The following is a 19138-nucleotide window of genomic DNA, read 5'->3' as shown; positions in this document are numbered from 1 at the left end:
AAAACAATTACATACATTTCATTGTACTCAACATTTTGTAAACAGTAAATTATCAAAGCAAAGTCAAAACAAACCTTTTATTCCTTGAAGTCCTGTGCGTCCATGTTGACCAATCTGTCCTTGGTCACCTGGGAAGCCGTCCTCACCAACAGCACCATCATTTCCATATGGCCCTGGGACCCCTTTTAGCCCTATTGGACCTGGAGGGCCCGGGTCTCCTTCACTTCCCCTCTCTCCAGTGAATCCTGATGAGCAGGAATCACGTTCAACACGGAACAGACATGAAAAAGGACACCTCTTAAAGGAAACAAGTGTGCATGTGTATGTGCTCTCACAAACAGTGTGTCAGTGTGTTTGTTTGTCTAACCTGGTTGTCCAGTGACGCCAATAGGCCCAGGTGGACCTGCTGTGCCAGGATCACCAGGGAAGCCATACTTGCCCGCTGGCCCAGGCCTCCCTTGCTCCCCTTGCAGGCCAGAAGGGCCAGTCTCACCCTTTAAACCGATCATACCAGGCATACCGATCATTCCTTGAGGAACGAATCAATAAGAAAATTAGATTAAAACTCTCAAATCCTTTATTCAAGACAACAAGGCAAAACAAGACTATGTGACAGGTAAGTAAAAGAACTTGTTGAGTTATGCGTGACAGTGCGAAAACATGGCTCACCTGGATAGCCTGGCTCTCCTTGAACTCCAATCGGGCCTTTATTCCCCTGAAGCCCAGGCAGTCCTGGGTCACCAGGGGGTCCGGGTGATGCTCCCATGATTTCTCCATGAAAACCTTTCTCACCCTCTGCCCCGTTCCGTCCGGGCACACCAGGCAAACCAGGGTTTCCCACTGAACCTTTGCTGCCAGGAACTCCCAAGTCTCCACGGGGTCCGGCAAAACCTGTATTGGAGAACCATAGTGGTTAATAAAAGAAACAAAAGACAATATTCAATATATTGTGATTGATTATATTGCCCAACAAGTGTCTGTGAATGATAGTGTCTGTGTTTTCATGCCACTTCTTGCCTGGTGGTCCCGGACGGCCACCTCGACCTTGCTCTCCTGTTTCTCCTTTCTCTCCCTGTGCTCCATATGGACCCTGTGATCCTTTTTGGCCTTGAAGACCTGTTGGTTCATGAAAGACAGGGCATCAAAAATAGTCAAAGCAATTACCATGAGGCAATGTTCAGTGCTTGTTTCTTGTTGTGTTACCTGATAAACCAGTTGATCCACTTGGTCCTGGAAGTCCAGGCAGCCCAGGAGGTCCTGGAAGAGCCTCGCAAGGACCTGAGAAGAAAACAGGAAATCCTTAGGAGAGTATCAGGGTTGTATGTAGAACTGTTTTTTTTGTGTAGAAATGACTATTGTGGTGATTTTGTCTGCTGCCCAGCGTGGATTGTTGTTCAGAACATGGCATTATCTTTAAATTAGCTGGTATCTTAGTAGTACTCGAGTCTCAAACAATTCAAAAATCATCATGCTCACAACTTAAATAATCCAGAGGCAAAGCACAACAGAGTTGTTACAAAGGGAGCTATAAGGTGAAAACGTTATTATACCAGCTACCTGTTACATCCACCTGTCCTCCATCTCCTGTCCGACTACAGCCGCCTTTCAGTTGCAAATGAGAGAGAATGAAAGAGAGAGGCATTCGGAACAAGAGTTATTCAAAAGCACAAGCATTATCTCAAACAAACTTGGCTGTAGCTGGTTTGAGGGATGCAGCCCCTGCATCCAGGTGACAACAGGAGGTGAAGAAAGAAAAGTAATAAAATGGCAAGATATGTTTGTCATGCTTTCTCCTTTTGTAATCACAGGCCATTAATGGTCATTCCCATGTAGCTGCTCTGCAATAAATTATAAAAGAGCGGATATTATGAAAGGTGAGACAAAATGAAACACTTAGTAGAGTGAAAATAGATAAAATCCCTGTTAAGAGATTAAGCCTTGAAGGGGAAATATGCAACACCATATTGAGACTGATGAGATAGAAGTGGGGAAGGCAGTAGTCAACTGCACCTCACCTGGGCTGCCAGGTGTTCCTGGGACTCCATGATAGCCTGCAAGGCCATCATCACCGGGTAGACCAGGCTGGCCTTTGAAACCCCCAAGGACCAAACCCGGTTCTCCTCTCAGCCCGGCTGCACCGGGTCGACCAGGTCGACCTGGATAACCTTTGTCTCCACGTTCTCCCCTGGGACTGTCCCCCTGTTGATATGAACCAGCACAATCATTAAACTGAAGCATTTGTTTTATACTTGTTTTATCTATGACAGTATGCAGAACTAATGAACTATATAATAACTTTTCTTTTTCTGTTTTTTCATTTTCTCTGTTTTGTTTTACTTTTTCTGTTTTTATTTTATGTGTAAAAATGTGAAAACTAATAAATATATTCAAGCAAAAAAACAAAACAAAACAAAACTGTGCTCCTAACTCCTAATGCAAAACAGGGTCTGAATAGAATGAATTTTATTTTTGCAGGAAAAAGAAAAGACATTTAAACATTGTTTTTGTTAATTTCTTAGTTTCTTTAGTCATTACTTAGTAATTGAAATGAACAAAAACATGACAAGTATGTACAACATCAAACTGCCATTAGGGAGAGGATTGGTGGACTCACTGTAAGACCTCGGTTGCCAGGGACACCGGGTTGACCATCTTGGCCTTGGGCACCCGACACTCCTGGCTCACCAACTTGCCCAGGAACCCCTTGGTCTCCAGCATATCCTGTGGAGATCACAAGTGCACACACACACAACACACACATACAACCACACAGGTACATACAGCACACACAAACACGGCAGAGGTTATTGTCTGTTTCCCAGCCCACCTGTACTCCTAGTGCTGATCTGAAATGAGATAAAAACACAGGTAAACGGCACCTTTCTCTTTAGCCACAGCTAAGAGACCTTTCTGGCCTTTTGGACCTGGCACACCTCTAAGTCCGGGAGATCCCTGCAAGACATTATAGAGAGTTTAAGAAGGGCTTAAAATAAAAAGAATGAAAAAAGGTAATTGATGTGATGTGACTTTATTTTTCTTACTGGGAATCCATCATCTCCTTGGGGACCTGGCTCTCCTAAATCACCCTCCATACCAAACTCTCCAGTCATCCCAGCATCGCCATGTTCACCGGAAGGGCCAGGTGGCCCAGGTGGAGAGTTCACAACAGTGCACTCACATTCCCCATGATCACCTAAATGCACACACCAAGCACAGATCAGCCACATAGTGCAAGTGTATCATGAGTTCATCTCATGAGGAGAGAATACTTCAGAAAACATTATATGTTTTAAGCAATAATCCACCATTCTTTAGCATAAACAGTATGCACCTCTCACTCCTTTGGAGCCTGCATTGCCTGGTCTTCCTCTCCCACCTGGAGCCCCCTTGAAGAACTCTTCCCCTAGAGACACATAGATAGAAATACAACATATTAAAGAGACATTTAAGAAAAAAAAAGAGATCAAATATTAAAAACAGGAGTTTAAAAGTATCAAAACAAATGCACAGTCATTGTCTCACTCCCTCACTCACATGTTCCTTTGGGACCTGGAAGGCCCCTGAACCCTGGGCGCCCATCGCTGCCTGGACGTCCTGCACTGACAGCAGGGAGTCCTGGTTCTCCTTGTTGACCCTTCTCCCCTCGCTCCCCCTTCAAACCAAACGGCCCTGTGAAATCAAATACTGACAGACACAAAAGGAAATTTACATTTTTGGCATTTAGCTAAAACTCGTGATCATGACAGATTTAGAACAAGTGCATCACTGTTCAGTTTATCAGAAGACTACAACACCACCACGTTTCCTTTGTTCACACCTGCTGAAGTAACTGAGTTGTCACCATGGTATAATTGTGTAACGCTTAAGTAGCCTAAATGTTTTGTTAAAAATCATTTTGTAAGAAGAGATTTGAAGGGTTTGAAGAGATGTTGTAATGTTGCCTTGTATGTTTTATATTTATTGCAATTTATATTTCCCTTTGAATAGACACAAAATATTGAGACTTATTGGTGGTTTGTGTATAAAGAGACCAGAAAGAACCACATCACCTTTATGAAGGCAAGGTAGTTGAAAAAGTTTCAGAAATCAACATTGTATATTAGAGATTAGATTTGTGACATGTTTAATTTTGATTCACTATAGCCTAAATTTTAAAAACTGTCCACTGTCTTTACTCCATACACTTTTCACTGCACTCTTTTGAAATGTGTGGATGAATCTGTTTTGCTTCTGTCTACAGACCTTGTTGCTGTGAGTGAAAGTCGTAGCCTCCTGGGGGTCCAGGGAAGCCTTGGTCTCCTACCGGGCCCCTCTCTCCTTGTGGACCCTGCTCACCAGGGAGACCAGGAAGGCCGGCTTATTGAGTCAAAGTACAGTTAGAAGAAACAATTATTAGCATCTGTGCAACACATAACTTTAAGCTGTTCCAGAGAGCTTTTGCTAGGACGTCATTGACATTTTCTTTGGCTGCTTTAATTCATCCTCATGTACCTCTGTAATAGATTACATATGAAGGATTATAAAGGCTTTTAAACTGCTATACCCTAATTTTAATATAATAATAATATTTATTCTAATATATATATTCTAATATATATAATATATAATGATGCTTTATTTTTATTTTATTCTGACTGTTTAATAAAAACCGATAACTACCAAATGTAATACAAATTAATTTTGAACTTCAGTAATGTCACTAATTTCCCCACAGAGTTTCACTTCAAGTCATTACTACTTTGTACATGTTACATCTTAGAATTAAACTTGTTTTCTCTTTTCTGTTGGCTGATTATTGGACTGCTTCCCTGCTTTTCATCTACTTACCTTCTGAAGGCCAAGGGGATGGTGATAAAATCAGATCTCCTGCGTCACCTCTGACTCCCTGAAACACAAACTAGATGTCAGTCTTCGGTGGTGACAGGTTCACTTTAATAAGAGTTTTGAGTATAAAGATCAGATGTGACTGGATGAGATCACATGCTGAATGTAGACACATTGCTTGAGGATGCCACGTATCCTGTTATCAGTAAGGAAATCTGTTTTTCTTTTAATCTTTGATCTTCTGTTCTTTATGTTTCTTACTCACACTGACCAGTTTCACACAAAAAAAGATTTTGAAAATCTGATAATAATGTTGCTCATTTTTGAGGAGAGAAAAAGCATGATATCATGTTAACTGAAACACTTCCTCAGAATGACTGACTATATGAAACACTGTTAAAGCTGTATGATGTGTACACTTCCATGTTTTTATCACTACATCAAATGAAAATATTATAGATGTCCTGTGGATCATTTCATACACATTTACTCAAAATTCAACTGGACATGATGGTATTTTTGGAAACTAGAATTTGAAATAAAGTTTTGTGGTTTTGAATGATGTTTGATTGCACAGCATGAGTTTGTAATGACTGGTCAACTGGTGGGAAAAATTTGAAACTTAGATCACCCACTGTGGTGTTTTACTCTTAACTCTTAACCTCTTCATCTCCTTAAATTTCTTTCAATTTAGACAAAAAAATCCAAATGCAACTTCACAGTTTGACAGAATCACACATATATTCTGTAACTGCATGTTCCAACACTCAATTGATAGTATATGATGTTTACACTGAGAGAAATATACAAACTCCATATGACTCTTGCAACCTTTAAATCAAATGGAAATATTCTGTATGTCTCCTGTGTCATTTTACACACATTTTCCCCAAATTTAACCTGATACATTTGGTATTTTTGAAAATTTGGGGATCTACACTAGCATTTAAAATAAACTTCTGTAGGTTTTAAAAATGCTAAAATGAACAAACAACATGAGTTTGTCATGATGATAGATTGGTACACCAGGGTTTAACATCCGTTTTTTTTTATCATTGTCCCTTTGGCTGAACGAACATCATACTAAAATTTCATCACATAAATGTGATGGATTTATGGTGTTTTGTAAGAACGATGACATGAAACTCAAAAGTGATTTGTTCAAACAAGATGATTGATTTAAACATATACTTATGATAATTTATACGATGCTTAGTCCATCTTTAAAGCTGCAGACTGTGAACTTGAGTGCACACATTTTTGTCAGTCAGTTAGGAAAAGTTTGCATACATAATTCATGATTATTGGTCATGATCAGCTGCATTCTCACCTTAGGACCATGTCCGCCTACTAGTCCTCGTTCACCGGGATCCCCCTGAAAGCGAGTTGTGATGATTACGTTTTAAAATAGCACTTCATTTAATTTGATAATACAGTGATGGTGCCACATCTGTCATCTTTCACACAAACATACCCTTGATCCAGGATTCCCATCTGCACCAGATACACCCTAGAACAGCATCCAATACAGAACATAAAATTAACTTAACACACAGATAGAGGACTGCGTTTGGCTGAAATATGTAGATATGTGCATGTGCTCACTCGCTGTCCAGGGAATCCCATTACACCGGTTTCTCCTTTGTTGTCAGCCTGAAATAGATCAACAAAAAAAAAAGAAAAAAGAAAGAAAGATCAGCAGAAGAAATGGCATGCAGTGGTGTATGTGTGCATTTATGTGAACATATATGTGTGAGGAAATGTGTATGATCGTCAATGAGTGACCACATACCGAATCTCCTCTGTCTCCTTTCGGACCCTTCAATCCTAGAGGTCCCTAAAATAATGAGGATTTTTGGGGTACATGTGTCAGTATTGGTAACATTCATGTCATTACAGCAGGTTTAATGAATAAAGATGAACACATTTTTGCTGATGTACAGACCGGGAGTGCGGAAGTGGGCCCAGTGTAGGGTTGAGTAGAGTTTCCTTGAGGCCCTGGTAGTCCAATGTCCCCCTGTGGTGAAAGTAGGAAGTGCAACAAAAGTCAGCCAGCCCAGAGAGAAACAAATCATAGCGTGGGAAAGTACAGATATAGACCTCAAATGGAAATGAGGCAGATGATTTGTGACCTAAATAAAATCAGGATTCTTCATCCAAAACCAGCAAATAGACCTGACTAATATATATTAGCAATGCATCTGACAAACACGGTCACTTACTTGGTCTCCTTTGACTCCCTTAAACACTTTGGTCATAGTGCCCTGTCCAGAAAAACACAACACTTAAAGCTGCATTCATAAATTCAAGCTAACATTTGCCACGGGTCACATGCTGGACACAGTGTAAGATAACATCTCATGCAGTATTTATACAGTCATACACCACAATTATTTTATATTGTATCAAATACATATTGCTGTTAAGATACCTTTGGTCCTGGGGGGCCTGGAGGCCCTGGGGGACCCTAGCAGAAGACACAAACAGGATCCTAATAAGCACTGTGCATCATAATGGTTAGGCTTCACAAATTTAAAATGACACATGAACTAATGCACTCAAGTACACATTCACACACTTACCTTTGGTCCTGGGAAGCCCCCCCTACCTACAAACCCTCGGCTTCCTGGAGGCCCCTGACAAAAATCAAATGAACAATGGTACAGAGAGATTGCAAATGAGGAAAAGTAAGGTTCAGATAAGCCGTTGGAAAGAAGTAAATGTAGAAGTTAGTATTTCATATGACAATATTATATGTAATAACCATGATCTGATAAACTATGATCAGCATGCAGTATCAAATATTTTAAATAATGTGTCTTACAAATATTCCATTGATCCCTGGTGTGCCTGGATCTCCCTGTGGAGAGACGTTCAAAGATTCATAAAGTTAATGAGATCAATATGACTTTGTTGCAGCAATATTAAGTTTTAAATTTAGTTCAGAATTAAAACCGTGTTTGATGTGAACTATTCCCAATCCTCACCCTGAAACGCTCCATGAACACTGTCACTTCCAGGGAGTCTCCCTTCTCTCCCTTCCTGCCATGTTGTCCCTGAGAGAAGGAACACAAACAAACAAGTCATTTACAGGAAAGCAAACTCTGTATTTGACAAATCACTATCAAGACAGGTTAAGAGTTGCACTTACAGGAAAACCAGGTGAGCCATTATAACCGATTTGTCCCGGTGACCCAGGTTCTCCATGAGTCCCATTACAGCCATCTGCACCTGGCTTCCCCCTGGGTCCAGCTTGTCCTGGGTGGCCCTGCAGAGCAAAACAGTCAGAATGCACTGCAAGCAAAATCAATATTGAGTGAACATACAGTACGGTGAGCTCCTGCAGGACTTACAGGAATGCCATCATTTCCAGAAAACCCAGGTACTCCTGTCATTCCCTGTGCAGCAACAAGAATTCCACATTAAACACGAGAAACTGTCACTGTGAGGATTTTTAACAAGTAGACATTAAAAAAGAGGGATACTTTACCATACTTCCTTTAGGACCTATGATGCCACCATGGCCACGGTCACCTTTCTGCCCCTTTTGTCCTTGGATGCCTGGATCACCTGGTCTCCCTGGAGGCCCAAGGGGGCCCACGGGACCAAGAGGCCCAGGGTGACCCTGAGATTGGGAAGGTAGAAAGAAAAACAAGAGCTGATCAACATTCAGTCAAGAGTGCAGAAGAAGATGAATATGAAAAAGAAGCACATATCAAAGAATAATTATTTTCTCTTTATCAAAATGATTGTTTAGAGTGTTTGAGTTTAACAAAAGCTAGACTAACATATATGACATGAACATGATATCTGGGGTAACTGGATGGGTAATATTGTAGAAAATGTTAACTCACCTGTTTGGAATAGAGGAATTAGAGGAGAGATTTGAAAATAGGACAGTGTGGGTATAATAATCAAAGCATCACAACAACACAGCACAATGCATGACAAGACAATACAAACAATATTTTACTTTATTTACTGACTGCTTGACACACTGAACCACATTTACTACATTTGGATTTGATATGTGTGCATATATTTTCTCTTTTCATCACAAGGGGGAGTCATTTACTTTTCTTTTACTAGTGAAAACCTCTCCTCCAGCACTCCAAGCTCTCTACACCCATCCAGTGGTTGAACAGTATTCTTACACAAGTCCACTATTAGAAAAGAACTGCAAGTAAATGAAAACATAACTGCTAGACTCAGAAACTTAAAAGCCAGAGAAGCACATAAACAAAATGCAAACATAGGAACATAACATAATACTTTTCAACATCTCTAGATTCCTCTTCTTTTCAATATTTAAGGAGAGAACATGCATAAACAATAGTTACGCTCAAAAACAAATTACTTAATATATTCTTGTCTTAGAAATCTGCGTGGAAACAGTTTAAACCATGTAATAACCGGTAAGAGCCTCTTTATCTCACACGCAACTGAGAGACCCTCCAACCCCCCAACACACACATATGATGTTATTTCAAGACATGCCAGATAGAGCACTGAGTAGATTAACTTAAGGTAGATAAGGCAAAGTAAAGGGCTGTTTAAAAAGGATTTTGATTGCTGACTATTTGAAATCGCAGCTGACCCCCTAATCTTCAAGCTAAAGCAATCAATAAGCAATTTGATTATGATACTCAGTGTGGTGAAAGAGAGAAGGCAGGCAGGCTGATAGGAAGGAAGGAAACTGTGAGTCTGGCAGTGGCAGACGTTATGTGTCTGGTTTCAAAACTATATCTCTGCTACAGTTTTATACATCACCTTGTTTTTAAAATAAGAGTGCAAGAAGAGTGATTAACAGTACATTCACATGTCTGAGAGGGACTGGACAGAGAGGAAACAAGGATTGGTGGGATGGAAACATATTAATATGACGACAGCACTTTGCAAAGGGTCGAGAAACACGTGAGGTCGGCGATACCATGAGAACTGTGTGTGTTTGTATGGTCTGGGAGGTCAGGGGTTCAGCAACTGATGACCTCCAACGTTTGGGGGCGTGACAGTGTTCCTGTGAGAGCCAACAAACACAGTGATGCTTTCCCTAGACAGAAATACTCTGAGCCTTGCCACATGAAGCTGGAGCCAAGGGTCTCAAAAGAGTTAATAAAACTGCAGGGAGCCTAAACATTGTCAGACAACAATTCAAACAAGCTCACAGACACATCAGATGCAGATAGTGTGAGATAAGGCCTCTGTTGAACTTGTATGACTGATCGCTAGATGTGTGTGCACTTGTAAATGCAGCCTGTGTGTATGTGTGCGTGTGTAGTAACAAGAACTTTGTCTATGGGTGGCTTTTTGGAACAGGAGATGTGTATTTTGTCTTCAATCTTGACCCTTCAGCTGTTGCCTACAGAGAAGACAGAACGCAGTCCTGTCAAAACAAGTCAAACCATACACAAATAATGGGCAGTATACTGTGATTTTTTTACACTTACAAATGGAAACAGCTGTAGGACTGCACTAATTAGGCATTCAGAGGCTCAATCACGATATGACACCATCAGTATATCTTGTCCACTAAGGTGATGGTATCACTGTCCTGGTTATTCTGTGTAATGGTCATTTATTATAAATTACGGTGTCCAACCATGGTACATAACAGAAGGAAGAAAACACACCATAAAATGGACAGAAAATGTTCTCAAAAAGCAGGCACTAAAGAAAAAGTACAGCCGAGGTCATAAACATGGCGCTAGAGGAGTCAGAGAAGTCAGAGCACATGAACGTCTGACCCAAATAAAATTTTCATTTCATAAACCTCATGGTGGAGCTAGAGAAGGAGTCAGGAGGTCAACAATGTCAGAAGGATGATGAATGTCTGTACAAAATTTCATGACAATCCTTTAAATAGCTGTTGAAATATTTCAATCTGGACTTAAGTGTTAGACCAACTGACCAACAGACTGAAACTGTTATTCCTGAAGTCGCGCAGCTAGTGTTGCTGTAAATGTGCAATCGTGTCGAAACAGTCATCAACTGGCAGAGCCCTGAACAGCCAGAGAGCAGAGCAGTGCAGAGTTCAAATGTCTCCAAAAAAGCAACATGTAAATATCTCTGACTCTACTATTATTTGTAACACATCAGTGGTTCCCAATCCTCTTCATCATTACAGCTGCTATAATCGATAATAACAATGTATCAAATGACAATGTGTAATGCCAAAGGCTCATAGTGATGAACCTACAGGGTATTATCACCCCACTCTGCACCTCTCCTTGGCTTTATGGAGATTTATAGTGAGTTTCAGCGCATTGTTTAGCAGCTGCAACTGAACTGTTTTGGTTCACTCTCACTGCTCTCAGTGTCCTTTCAGCTACAGCAGGCAGCTGTTTTCAGAGAAAAAGCTCTAAAACTCACTGTATACTACATGCTCAGCACCAAACAGCAAACAGACACAGTTGGTGATTAGCTTGTGAACATAGTGGAGCATTTAGCAGCTAAAGAGCCAGATATTTCCCTCAGGAGTTGTTCCCTCAGAGCTCAAAAACAGAGCTAAATTAGAGTGAATATTTACATTAATCAGGTGGACAGAAACACGACTCCAAATGAATGATTATGTTGCTCTGCACTGTTGGACATGTAAATAAGCAACTGTTTGCTAACAAGATGAACATATCAATTTAAAAGGTGATGAAATGTCATGTTGTGTTCACAACTTGTTTCCGCTGCCCCCAAGTGGCCAAAAAATCAGTTAATGCAGGTTTAAATGTGGAATCAACACAGTCATAATTTGCACCTTCTTGTCAAGATTATAGATGTAATTTGGCAAGTTTAGATGCAGAAAGAAACTGACACCTGTTTCCTTTGCTATTAAACCCCATGTTCCCTATTGTTACTGTGAAAAAAAGACCCTCGTGCATGAAGTAAGGTGAACTCCACTCATACAGTTACAGTTGTAAATCATCATCCTCATAGAAAGCAGATTAATCAAGCTGACTAATGTACTGAAGACAAATGGTTCTGTCAAAGTAATAATTTTGCTATAATTCAAACGGAGGGAGAAGCAAAATATACAGTGACAGAAGGGAGGAGTGGGGTGAGCTGGAATAGAGTCTCGTAATTCAAAAGTGGCTTATGTCTCAAATAGACTGCATGTGTGTGTATGTGTGCATGTAAGTGTGTAAGTGCATAAGAGATCCTTGTCTAGAGCACTTGCATGGTACACTATGTGCACTGTTCTGTATCTTTCTGCATGCCGTAAACACAGAGCTGATAAATACCAGTCTCCTTTCATAGGTGATAACCAGAGATGTTTCAAAGTGCATATTTGTGTGGACTGCTACAATGCTGGACTCAAAAATAAAGGTACAGCAGGAAAACATTTTTTCACAGACACTTAAAGGGCCCCAGAAACGTAACCTTGATTCCTACATTAAGGTACAAACTAGTTTCTTGTAACCTTAGGTACACCATTGTACCTACAGTATTTGGCATAAATGCACAGTTACGATAGTCAGTTAAGGCACCATAATGTGGGGGCCCAGCAAGTACAGTAGCGTGTTACTGAGTGGGAAGTCAGTGAGGGATCAGGTTCTGGCCATTTCACATTGAAGGGGAAAATAAAAGTAGTGAACTGGTTCTTTAAATATTGCTTAATTGTTCTAATTGTTCTTCTCAGGTACAAATGGTGGGGATACAAAAACTGACCTGCAATAAATGGTACCTTACTGTACCCATGTAAGGTACTCCCAGTGGCAAGCTTTTATATGCCGAAAGGTACGAGTCTGCTCTACCTCTGTATGCTTTAAACCAAGTTCTTCTAAGAACTAAGATCATCTAACAGCATCCTAAACATCTCCCTACGCACCTTTCCAGTGTCAGAATTGGGGGGGGGGGGGCATGCCTCACAATTTTTATAGCTTTCCCCAACATACACACCTACTTCATGCAGTAATATGCCAGGTGTGCAGATGTGAGAAAGTATACAGGGTTTTAATTTCTCTGTCAAGCTTTCTTTTTTCATTCTTCAAACAGGAACTTTTCAATTTGTGGTAGCACAACTGAGTGCAACTCCATGTTCCTGGAGAGACTGTCCGAAAGTGTGCATCCTTATCTACATTTGTATGATTTTTTGCCTTGCAAATAAAAGGGCATGCAAAAAGTTAAGAACTCTTGAAGAGAGGTTGGGGAGGTAGTGCGATGCAGCCTGAATAAGGCTATGAAGGCAAGCTTTACACTGGCTTTTAGTGAGGCCATTTGGAATTGGTATGAGCACTTTTGCTTTCAGACTGTTGTGGCACGAACAAGGTTATTTTAAGCACACTTAACACTTCAGTACGTTTACAGTGAATCAAACTGACCAGACCTGTTCCATACAGCATACTGTATTGTTCCATTAGCACTCAAGACACTCAACATTCCCTTTCACCTCCATCCTCTCCTGAGCTAAGTGTCTCTCCAGTCCCCCCCACTGTCTTTTCACCAGTCTTCCACAGCTTCACTTCCTCCATACTTTTACATTCCCATTCTTATCTGCTCACACTACTTCCACCCAACATTTCCTCCCTTCCTCTCCCAAAACTCTTGAGCATTCTCACATCCCTTTTCTTTTTACCCGCCTTTGCATGCCAGCCTTCACTTCCCTTCCAGTCTCTGCCAGGGCAAGAGGGACCAACATATAAGGCCACAAATTAGCCAGCTACGATTAACAAGATAACCAAAAGGCATGGGGAAAGACACATTACAATTGTTTACGTATCACTAAACAGCTGAAAGATAAAAAAAAGTCTGAGTTGTGATGAAGCAGCAGGCGGATGGAAAGAAGAAATGCCGAATGACAGTAGATAAGAAAGAGAAAACATCCTGTTACAGTTTGTGCAGTAAAATTCTGATCCCGAGTTGAGTGCTCTTAAAAAAGACATGTCTTGGATTTCTAAAAGGACAGACATACATGTGTCTGTTCAAGTCTGAGCTTCTGTCTTTGAAGGCTGGTCATGACTATACCAGATTATGAAGCTCAGGAAACATGTGCTGCCCTATGGCTTTTTCTTTAACTGTAGCTGTCTGTGCTCCCTTATTTTTTTTCCCGTCACAAATGGCTCACGTCATACTTTCAGCCTCTTGTCTCGTGAGTTCCATAATAAGATACGACCAGTCATCAATCAGCACTCGACTTTACTGAGGTCAAGGAGGGGATGAGGCAGACAGTAGATCATAGGTGACCAATAATCTACCAAAGTTTAACTTCTCCTTGCAGCCATCAAGGCATTATTGACGGTGAATGTATTCTTTGACTGTCAATCTGTACAAGGTAAAACTTGTACAGGGTACAACAATAGACATGGACGAACAGACATGCAACAGGTACAGAGTAAGTAAAAGTAGCAGAAACAGATTTGCAATATGGAGAAACACAATTACAACACTAAGTCAATACTATAAGGCCCCTCACATCCACACAGGTGTTTTCAATAACCATGCTGAGACTTGTGTGATTTCACCTAACTTTAAAAACTAATAACAATGATAACCGTGTTAATTTTCTAATTATTTAATGTAATACAGCATAAGACTGCAACAACATTTGAACAGATCAAAACAAGACTCCTGATCTGTGAGTCTGTGTGAGATGAAGGTTAGGTGAGGTGTGATTAGGAAGTCACATTCTTTTAGAAGAGAGCTTTCTTCACAATGATAACAATGAGTTTTTCAAAATTATACAGTAATTCAATTTGAACAGCTTGTATGGATGTATTTCATGGTTCAAATTATGTTAGTCATTTCGACTAAATAAGAGGAACTGAAAGACAGACAGACAGGCAGGAGGAGGAGAGTTTAAATAAAAAGATTAAGGGTAAAAAAAGAAATAAATGGCAATAAAACAAAGAGTGACACTTCATGCATGCAAGAAATTGCGAATTTTAAGAGGCAGACGATTGTGAAAGAGCAATAAAACACCAGCCCTTCCCACACGGTCTGGCAACTGGTGTCTGCTTTTTATCTGATCACTTCTCACCTCATTTGAGGGGCATAAAACTACCACGCATATACAAACACACACATAAAAACACACCCCGGCCGGGTGAACAAAGTGACTGAGGCTGAGGTGTGTGATGATGGGATACTGATAGGGTAAAAAAAATCTTTCTTTCTGCAACAAGGCAGACAGAAAGACACAGACACATCAGATAAACACAAGATATCAATTATTTTGAATACTTTCTTTCTTAGCTATTCCTATCACAGCAATATTTTTGTCTCAGATTAACCCCCTCTTTCATATATCATATATTTCAATGACAACAAGATGTCCCAGTTCTATGTTTTACAGCTGTAGGAATGTGTGAGGAGGATTTTAGACAGCCTCCTTCAGTTAAATCTGACATGTGAGCATTCAGATGAGGAGAAAACTGGTGCCCACGGGACAGCAGAGGTTTACATGTGATTTGAACCAAACCTCTGAACTAACCATGGCTGTGTGGATCCTTGTGTTGTTATTAAAGATCCAGAAAAGAAGGTGTTAGCCAGTGATTGCTGGTGAGGTTCCTGTTTCTCTGTCTCTTTCAGAGACATGCCAGATTATTAAAGGGTAATTTCACATATCTATTGCTATCTATCTCTATTGTTTTGCTCAGGTTTTGAAATATATTTGGTTAGGAGGACGAGGAGAGCCCTACTGAGATTTCTGCCACCACTCCAGTACAGAGGTGAATGAAATTTAATCTGTGGTGTTAACAGCAATGAAAATAAAGATTTGAAAGGTTCAACAACTACATCTCTCTTGAAACAACGTGCATGTTACTCAAGATGAGTATTTATTCAGTGGAGAATAATTTCAGTGAAAACTGCTCACAGCGATATCTGTGGGTTAAAAATATATATAAAATATATAAATGATACAAAAGTTATATGCACTGACAGACAGCATTACAGCTAAGTCCGAAAATATGTTTTTTCTGAAAATTGGAACCCACCCTATACAAAGAGCTATTTAACAGCAGTTTAAGATTTTCTTTTTGCTGACCTCCAGTGGTTGAACTCCTCATCTTGCTGCAGTGATGCAGATATGTACTCCAGGGTGTGTCAGTACACTGTGATGTCACTGTTGGATGTGGTTCTCCTCTCTGACCACAACCATAAATGATGTGACAGACTTGACAGTCTCAACCACAGAGGGCAGTGAAACATGGGTTTTCAGCCTGGGTTAAGCTGCTTTTTAAAAGTTAGTAAATCTACGATTATGCTGGATATATTTCGCTTGTTTCTCCTCTGACGCAACCTGTTTTTCCCACAGTCATGTCCAAACATATGCTTATGTCTAGAAGTGTGTACATTTCCTACTTTTCTAAGTGTGATTGGATTTCTAACTGACATATTTACATGTCATCTATACTGCAGTACTTAACCGTGCTAGTGCCTTCAGAACATCTGACCCATATTGGAAAAACTCTGAGAAAATTCCTCTTCACACTGTTTAAAATACAGCAACCCACCCCTGTCCGTATGTGGGTGTGTTTGCATTTCTCATTCTTAAATCACAGATATATTAAAAGTTCCCCTGTCTGACACCATAAATTTCATCTGGGCCCAGACTGTCCCACGGGGTGGACGGTTTGGGAATGACCCGCTAAGAGCAGGATGGGAACAAACAGACCAGTGCACAAACCTCTGACCTCAGAGTTGAATAAAATAAATGAATAAACAACTGGCCGGAAGCTCCCTCTGTTGATTCATCTGTCTGTTCGGAAAAAATGGGAGCTACATTCAGGACATTTTGTATTTTTAGACAAGAAATGGGCAGAGTTACTGGTAGGTAAAGGGTCAACAGAGATAAGCAGTTATGATAAATGGCAGGAAAATCAAAACATTTATCATGTCTTAGAGGTAAGCGTGAAAATAATGGCAGTAGCAAAGAACAGGATTTCAAGTCTATCTCAAAACAATATCCAGGTGCCCATATGAACTATGAAACTGTTTATGCTTGCTGTAATCATTCCTCTTGTTTGTACCAGCCCTGAAGAAAATCCTTCCAAATGTGCTTTCAACGGAAGAGATGGGAGACAAAATCCAGAGTCCAGAATATGAGGCTGCAGCAATCTGAGTCCCTCAAATCAAGTGAGTTACTGTCTTTTTAGTATGAAATTCCCACATTGTAAAGTACCAGTCAAAAGTTTGGAGACACTTGTGGGAAGGTGTGTCAAAACGTTTGAGTGGAAATGTATATCAGAGTCAAGGGCACAAAGATATGTATATTGAATTATATATGGAGTGTAACAGTTTAAGAGGCCACAGTTGGGGTTTTTTTTGTATTTTTCTTCAGGATCTGTTATGTTGACCCTTATTATGTTTCACTGATAAAAACATACCTGTTGAAGCCTTTTTTCACACAGAAGGGGGACTGTAGATTTTGTTCTCCATCACATACAATGAATATCACATTAGGAAGGGATCTTGTCATGGGTAGTTTGAAGATGAGGAATGATTACAGCAAGCAAAACCTGTTTTAATGTTCATTTTGGTGCCTGACTATTGTTTAAAGACAGACTTGAAAAAATGTGAACCTATCTTTAATATTCCTTAAAATGTACCAGCTTGGATTAAACATTTTCTGTCTTCTATTTGTTTTCTTGTTGTGTTGAAGCTGCAGCATGTGGAAGATATTTGCTTAGGGAGAGGAACATTCAGTCCATGACTGATTTTTACAAGAAATAGCTTCTGTCCTAAGGACATGCAGACACACATGCTTGCAGATATTTGCAATCTTCAAAACTTCCACTCACATATAAATTGAGATTAAACACTTCTTTTTCATGGATACGGGATATTTATTCCTCTCTATATTTACTTTGTTGAAAACAGTGTTAATGCCATAACTTGCCATTCTGGTGGTTGTATATACTTTATTTCCTCAGAAATAATACTAGAATCTAAACAGAATGACTGACCTATGCAGTGTGATCAGTGCCCTCTGATGTCATCGGTGTGGGACAGGGCACTGACAGCTCCCTACCTCCAAACAAACATCTAACAGATGAGAGTGAGTGCACTTATATTCACACAACACTCATACTCATGTAAACTCTGGTGAGTGTCTCTGTGAGCTGCCTGCTGAGGGTTGACAATACCCTGAAGAATATTAACAGTATGTGATGGTGAGGAAGGTGGTTGAAACCGAGAATAGAAATTAGAAGAATTAAATTAAGAGAATGGGGGGAGAATGAAGGGAAGGAATGGAGGAAACAAAGTAGAATGGAAGAAATGAAGGCAGGAAAGTTGGTGTGAAAAAGGGAAAAGGGAGTAGAGGGGAGGGGAGATGTGAATGAAAGATTAAAGAACGCACAAAAGAAAAAGGAGGGAAGTAAAGAAAAAAGGAAAGATTATAAAGCAGGAATGAATGGATGTAAGGAAATAAATATGTATCAAGGAAGAGAGGAGAGGAAGAAAGTAGGAAAGAAAAGGAAAGAAAGTGGCCATGAAGACAGATTACCACACATAAACACTAAATTCCTGCCCTTTTTCTCTGACTCCCACAAATGGGGCTCAGACACTTCAGTGAATTTGGTCCCACTGCTCTGTGACCCAGCTCACATACATGTTTTTCTTGGACACAATTTTTTTGGACTCATTTCCTAAAGATCCGCATCCCTTCCACATGATGCCCGGGGGGAAACAAGGCTCAGGAATTAAGGGTTAGGGGAAGGCTTGAGGGGCTTGCTTAGGAGGACGAGGAGGGCCCTCCACTGGATGCCCTGAGGAGGACTCAGGCAGAGTAAATAAACATCTGTAGATGATGTTTAGATATCTGTGAGAGTATGTTTAGATCTCCTGGCTGCAGTCAGGAAGGTCAGCTTTCCAATTCCCCCCTGCTGGAAAAAAAAAGTCTTACTTCTGAAAATCCTTGATGACCATGTTGGATCAGAGCATATAAAAAATGATACAGTAATAGTCAAAGAAAAAGCAACAAGGCCATGCTGTACAGGCTACAGGTGGAACAACAATATCAAAACAGCACCCGATGAAGAATTATCCATGAGGAAGTTAACATGCTTAGTTGTCATGGAGACAAACCTCCAGCCAGAGTTGTGAAAACATCACTTGAACCTTCATAACTCAGCTGGTGCAACAACAAGTTCCTCTGACTCACTTTAAGTTTCTCATGTACACAGAAGGAGATGAAGTGGCGGGATAATCAACAGATGACATTCAGACAAACAAAAGTCATTTGTTGTCATTTGATTCATTTCTCATGAAGTCGTCTGCAGCCATTCGGCACAGAGTGGTTTGGCTGAGCCCAGTTTACATTAGAATTAATGTGTTTAGACTGAGCTAATTTTTGCATGCACGTGTTATTTTCCCCAAACAC

At 40.3% G+C, this 19138-nt stretch overlaps 1 protein-coding gene across 4 annotated transcripts in view; it reads right to left on the bottom strand.

Moving 5' to 3' along the window:
- Positions 1 to 19138, bottom strand: part of col4a2 (collagen, type IV, alpha 2) — a 60334-nt gene that overhangs the window by 7936 nt on the left and 33260 nt on the right. For 2 of the 4 annotated variants that reach the window (XM_067603783.1, XM_067603782.1), the window contains 27 exons: positions 8315 to 8449; positions 8178 to 8222; positions 7976 to 8092; positions 7812 to 7880; positions 7649 to 7684; positions 7407 to 7460; positions 7256 to 7291; positions 7047 to 7088; positions 6770 to 6841; positions 6617 to 6661; positions 6430 to 6477; positions 6299 to 6334; positions 6155 to 6199; positions 4828 to 4885; positions 4243 to 4356; positions 3535 to 3684; positions 3332 to 3403; positions 3042 to 3193; positions 2880 to 2952; positions 2615 to 2721; positions 2016 to 2199; positions 1555 to 1602; positions 1204 to 1278; positions 1018 to 1116; positions 670 to 891; positions 368 to 529; positions 75 to 245 (listed from right to left, as the gene is read on the bottom strand). In XM_067603783.1, coding sequence (XP_067459884.1) covers positions 75 to 245; positions 368 to 529; positions 670 to 891; positions 1018 to 1116; positions 1204 to 1278; positions 1555 to 1602; positions 2016 to 2199; positions 2615 to 2721; positions 2880 to 2952; positions 3042 to 3193; positions 3332 to 3403; positions 3535 to 3684; positions 4243 to 4356; positions 4828 to 4885; positions 6155 to 6199; positions 6299 to 6334; positions 6430 to 6477; positions 6617 to 6661; positions 6770 to 6841; positions 7047 to 7088; positions 7256 to 7291; positions 7407 to 7460; positions 7649 to 7684; positions 7812 to 7880; positions 7976 to 8092; positions 8178 to 8222; positions 8315 to 8449 — 2467 coding nt within the window. The remainder of the gene's footprint in view (positions 1 to 74; positions 246 to 367; positions 530 to 669; positions 892 to 1017; positions 1117 to 1203; positions 1279 to 1554; positions 1603 to 2015; positions 2200 to 2614; positions 2722 to 2879; positions 2953 to 3041; positions 3194 to 3331; positions 3404 to 3534; positions 3685 to 4242; positions 4357 to 4827; positions 4886 to 6154; positions 6200 to 6298; positions 6335 to 6429; positions 6478 to 6616; positions 6662 to 6769; positions 6842 to 7046; positions 7089 to 7255; positions 7292 to 7406; positions 7461 to 7648; positions 7685 to 7811; positions 7881 to 7975; positions 8093 to 8177; positions 8223 to 8314; positions 8450 to 19138) is intronic. The other 2 variants (XM_067603784.1, XM_067603785.1) reach the window with 2 other exon arrangements.

This window comes from Thunnus thynnus, chromosome 11, assembly GCF_963924715.1.
Source record: "Thunnus thynnus chromosome 11, fThuThy2.1, whole genome shotgun sequence".
In the NCBI taxonomy this organism is placed as follows: Eukaryota; Metazoa; Chordata; class Actinopteri; order Scombriformes; family Scombridae; genus Thunnus; species Thunnus thynnus.
This window is presented reverse-complemented; position numbering and strand designations above follow the sequence as displayed.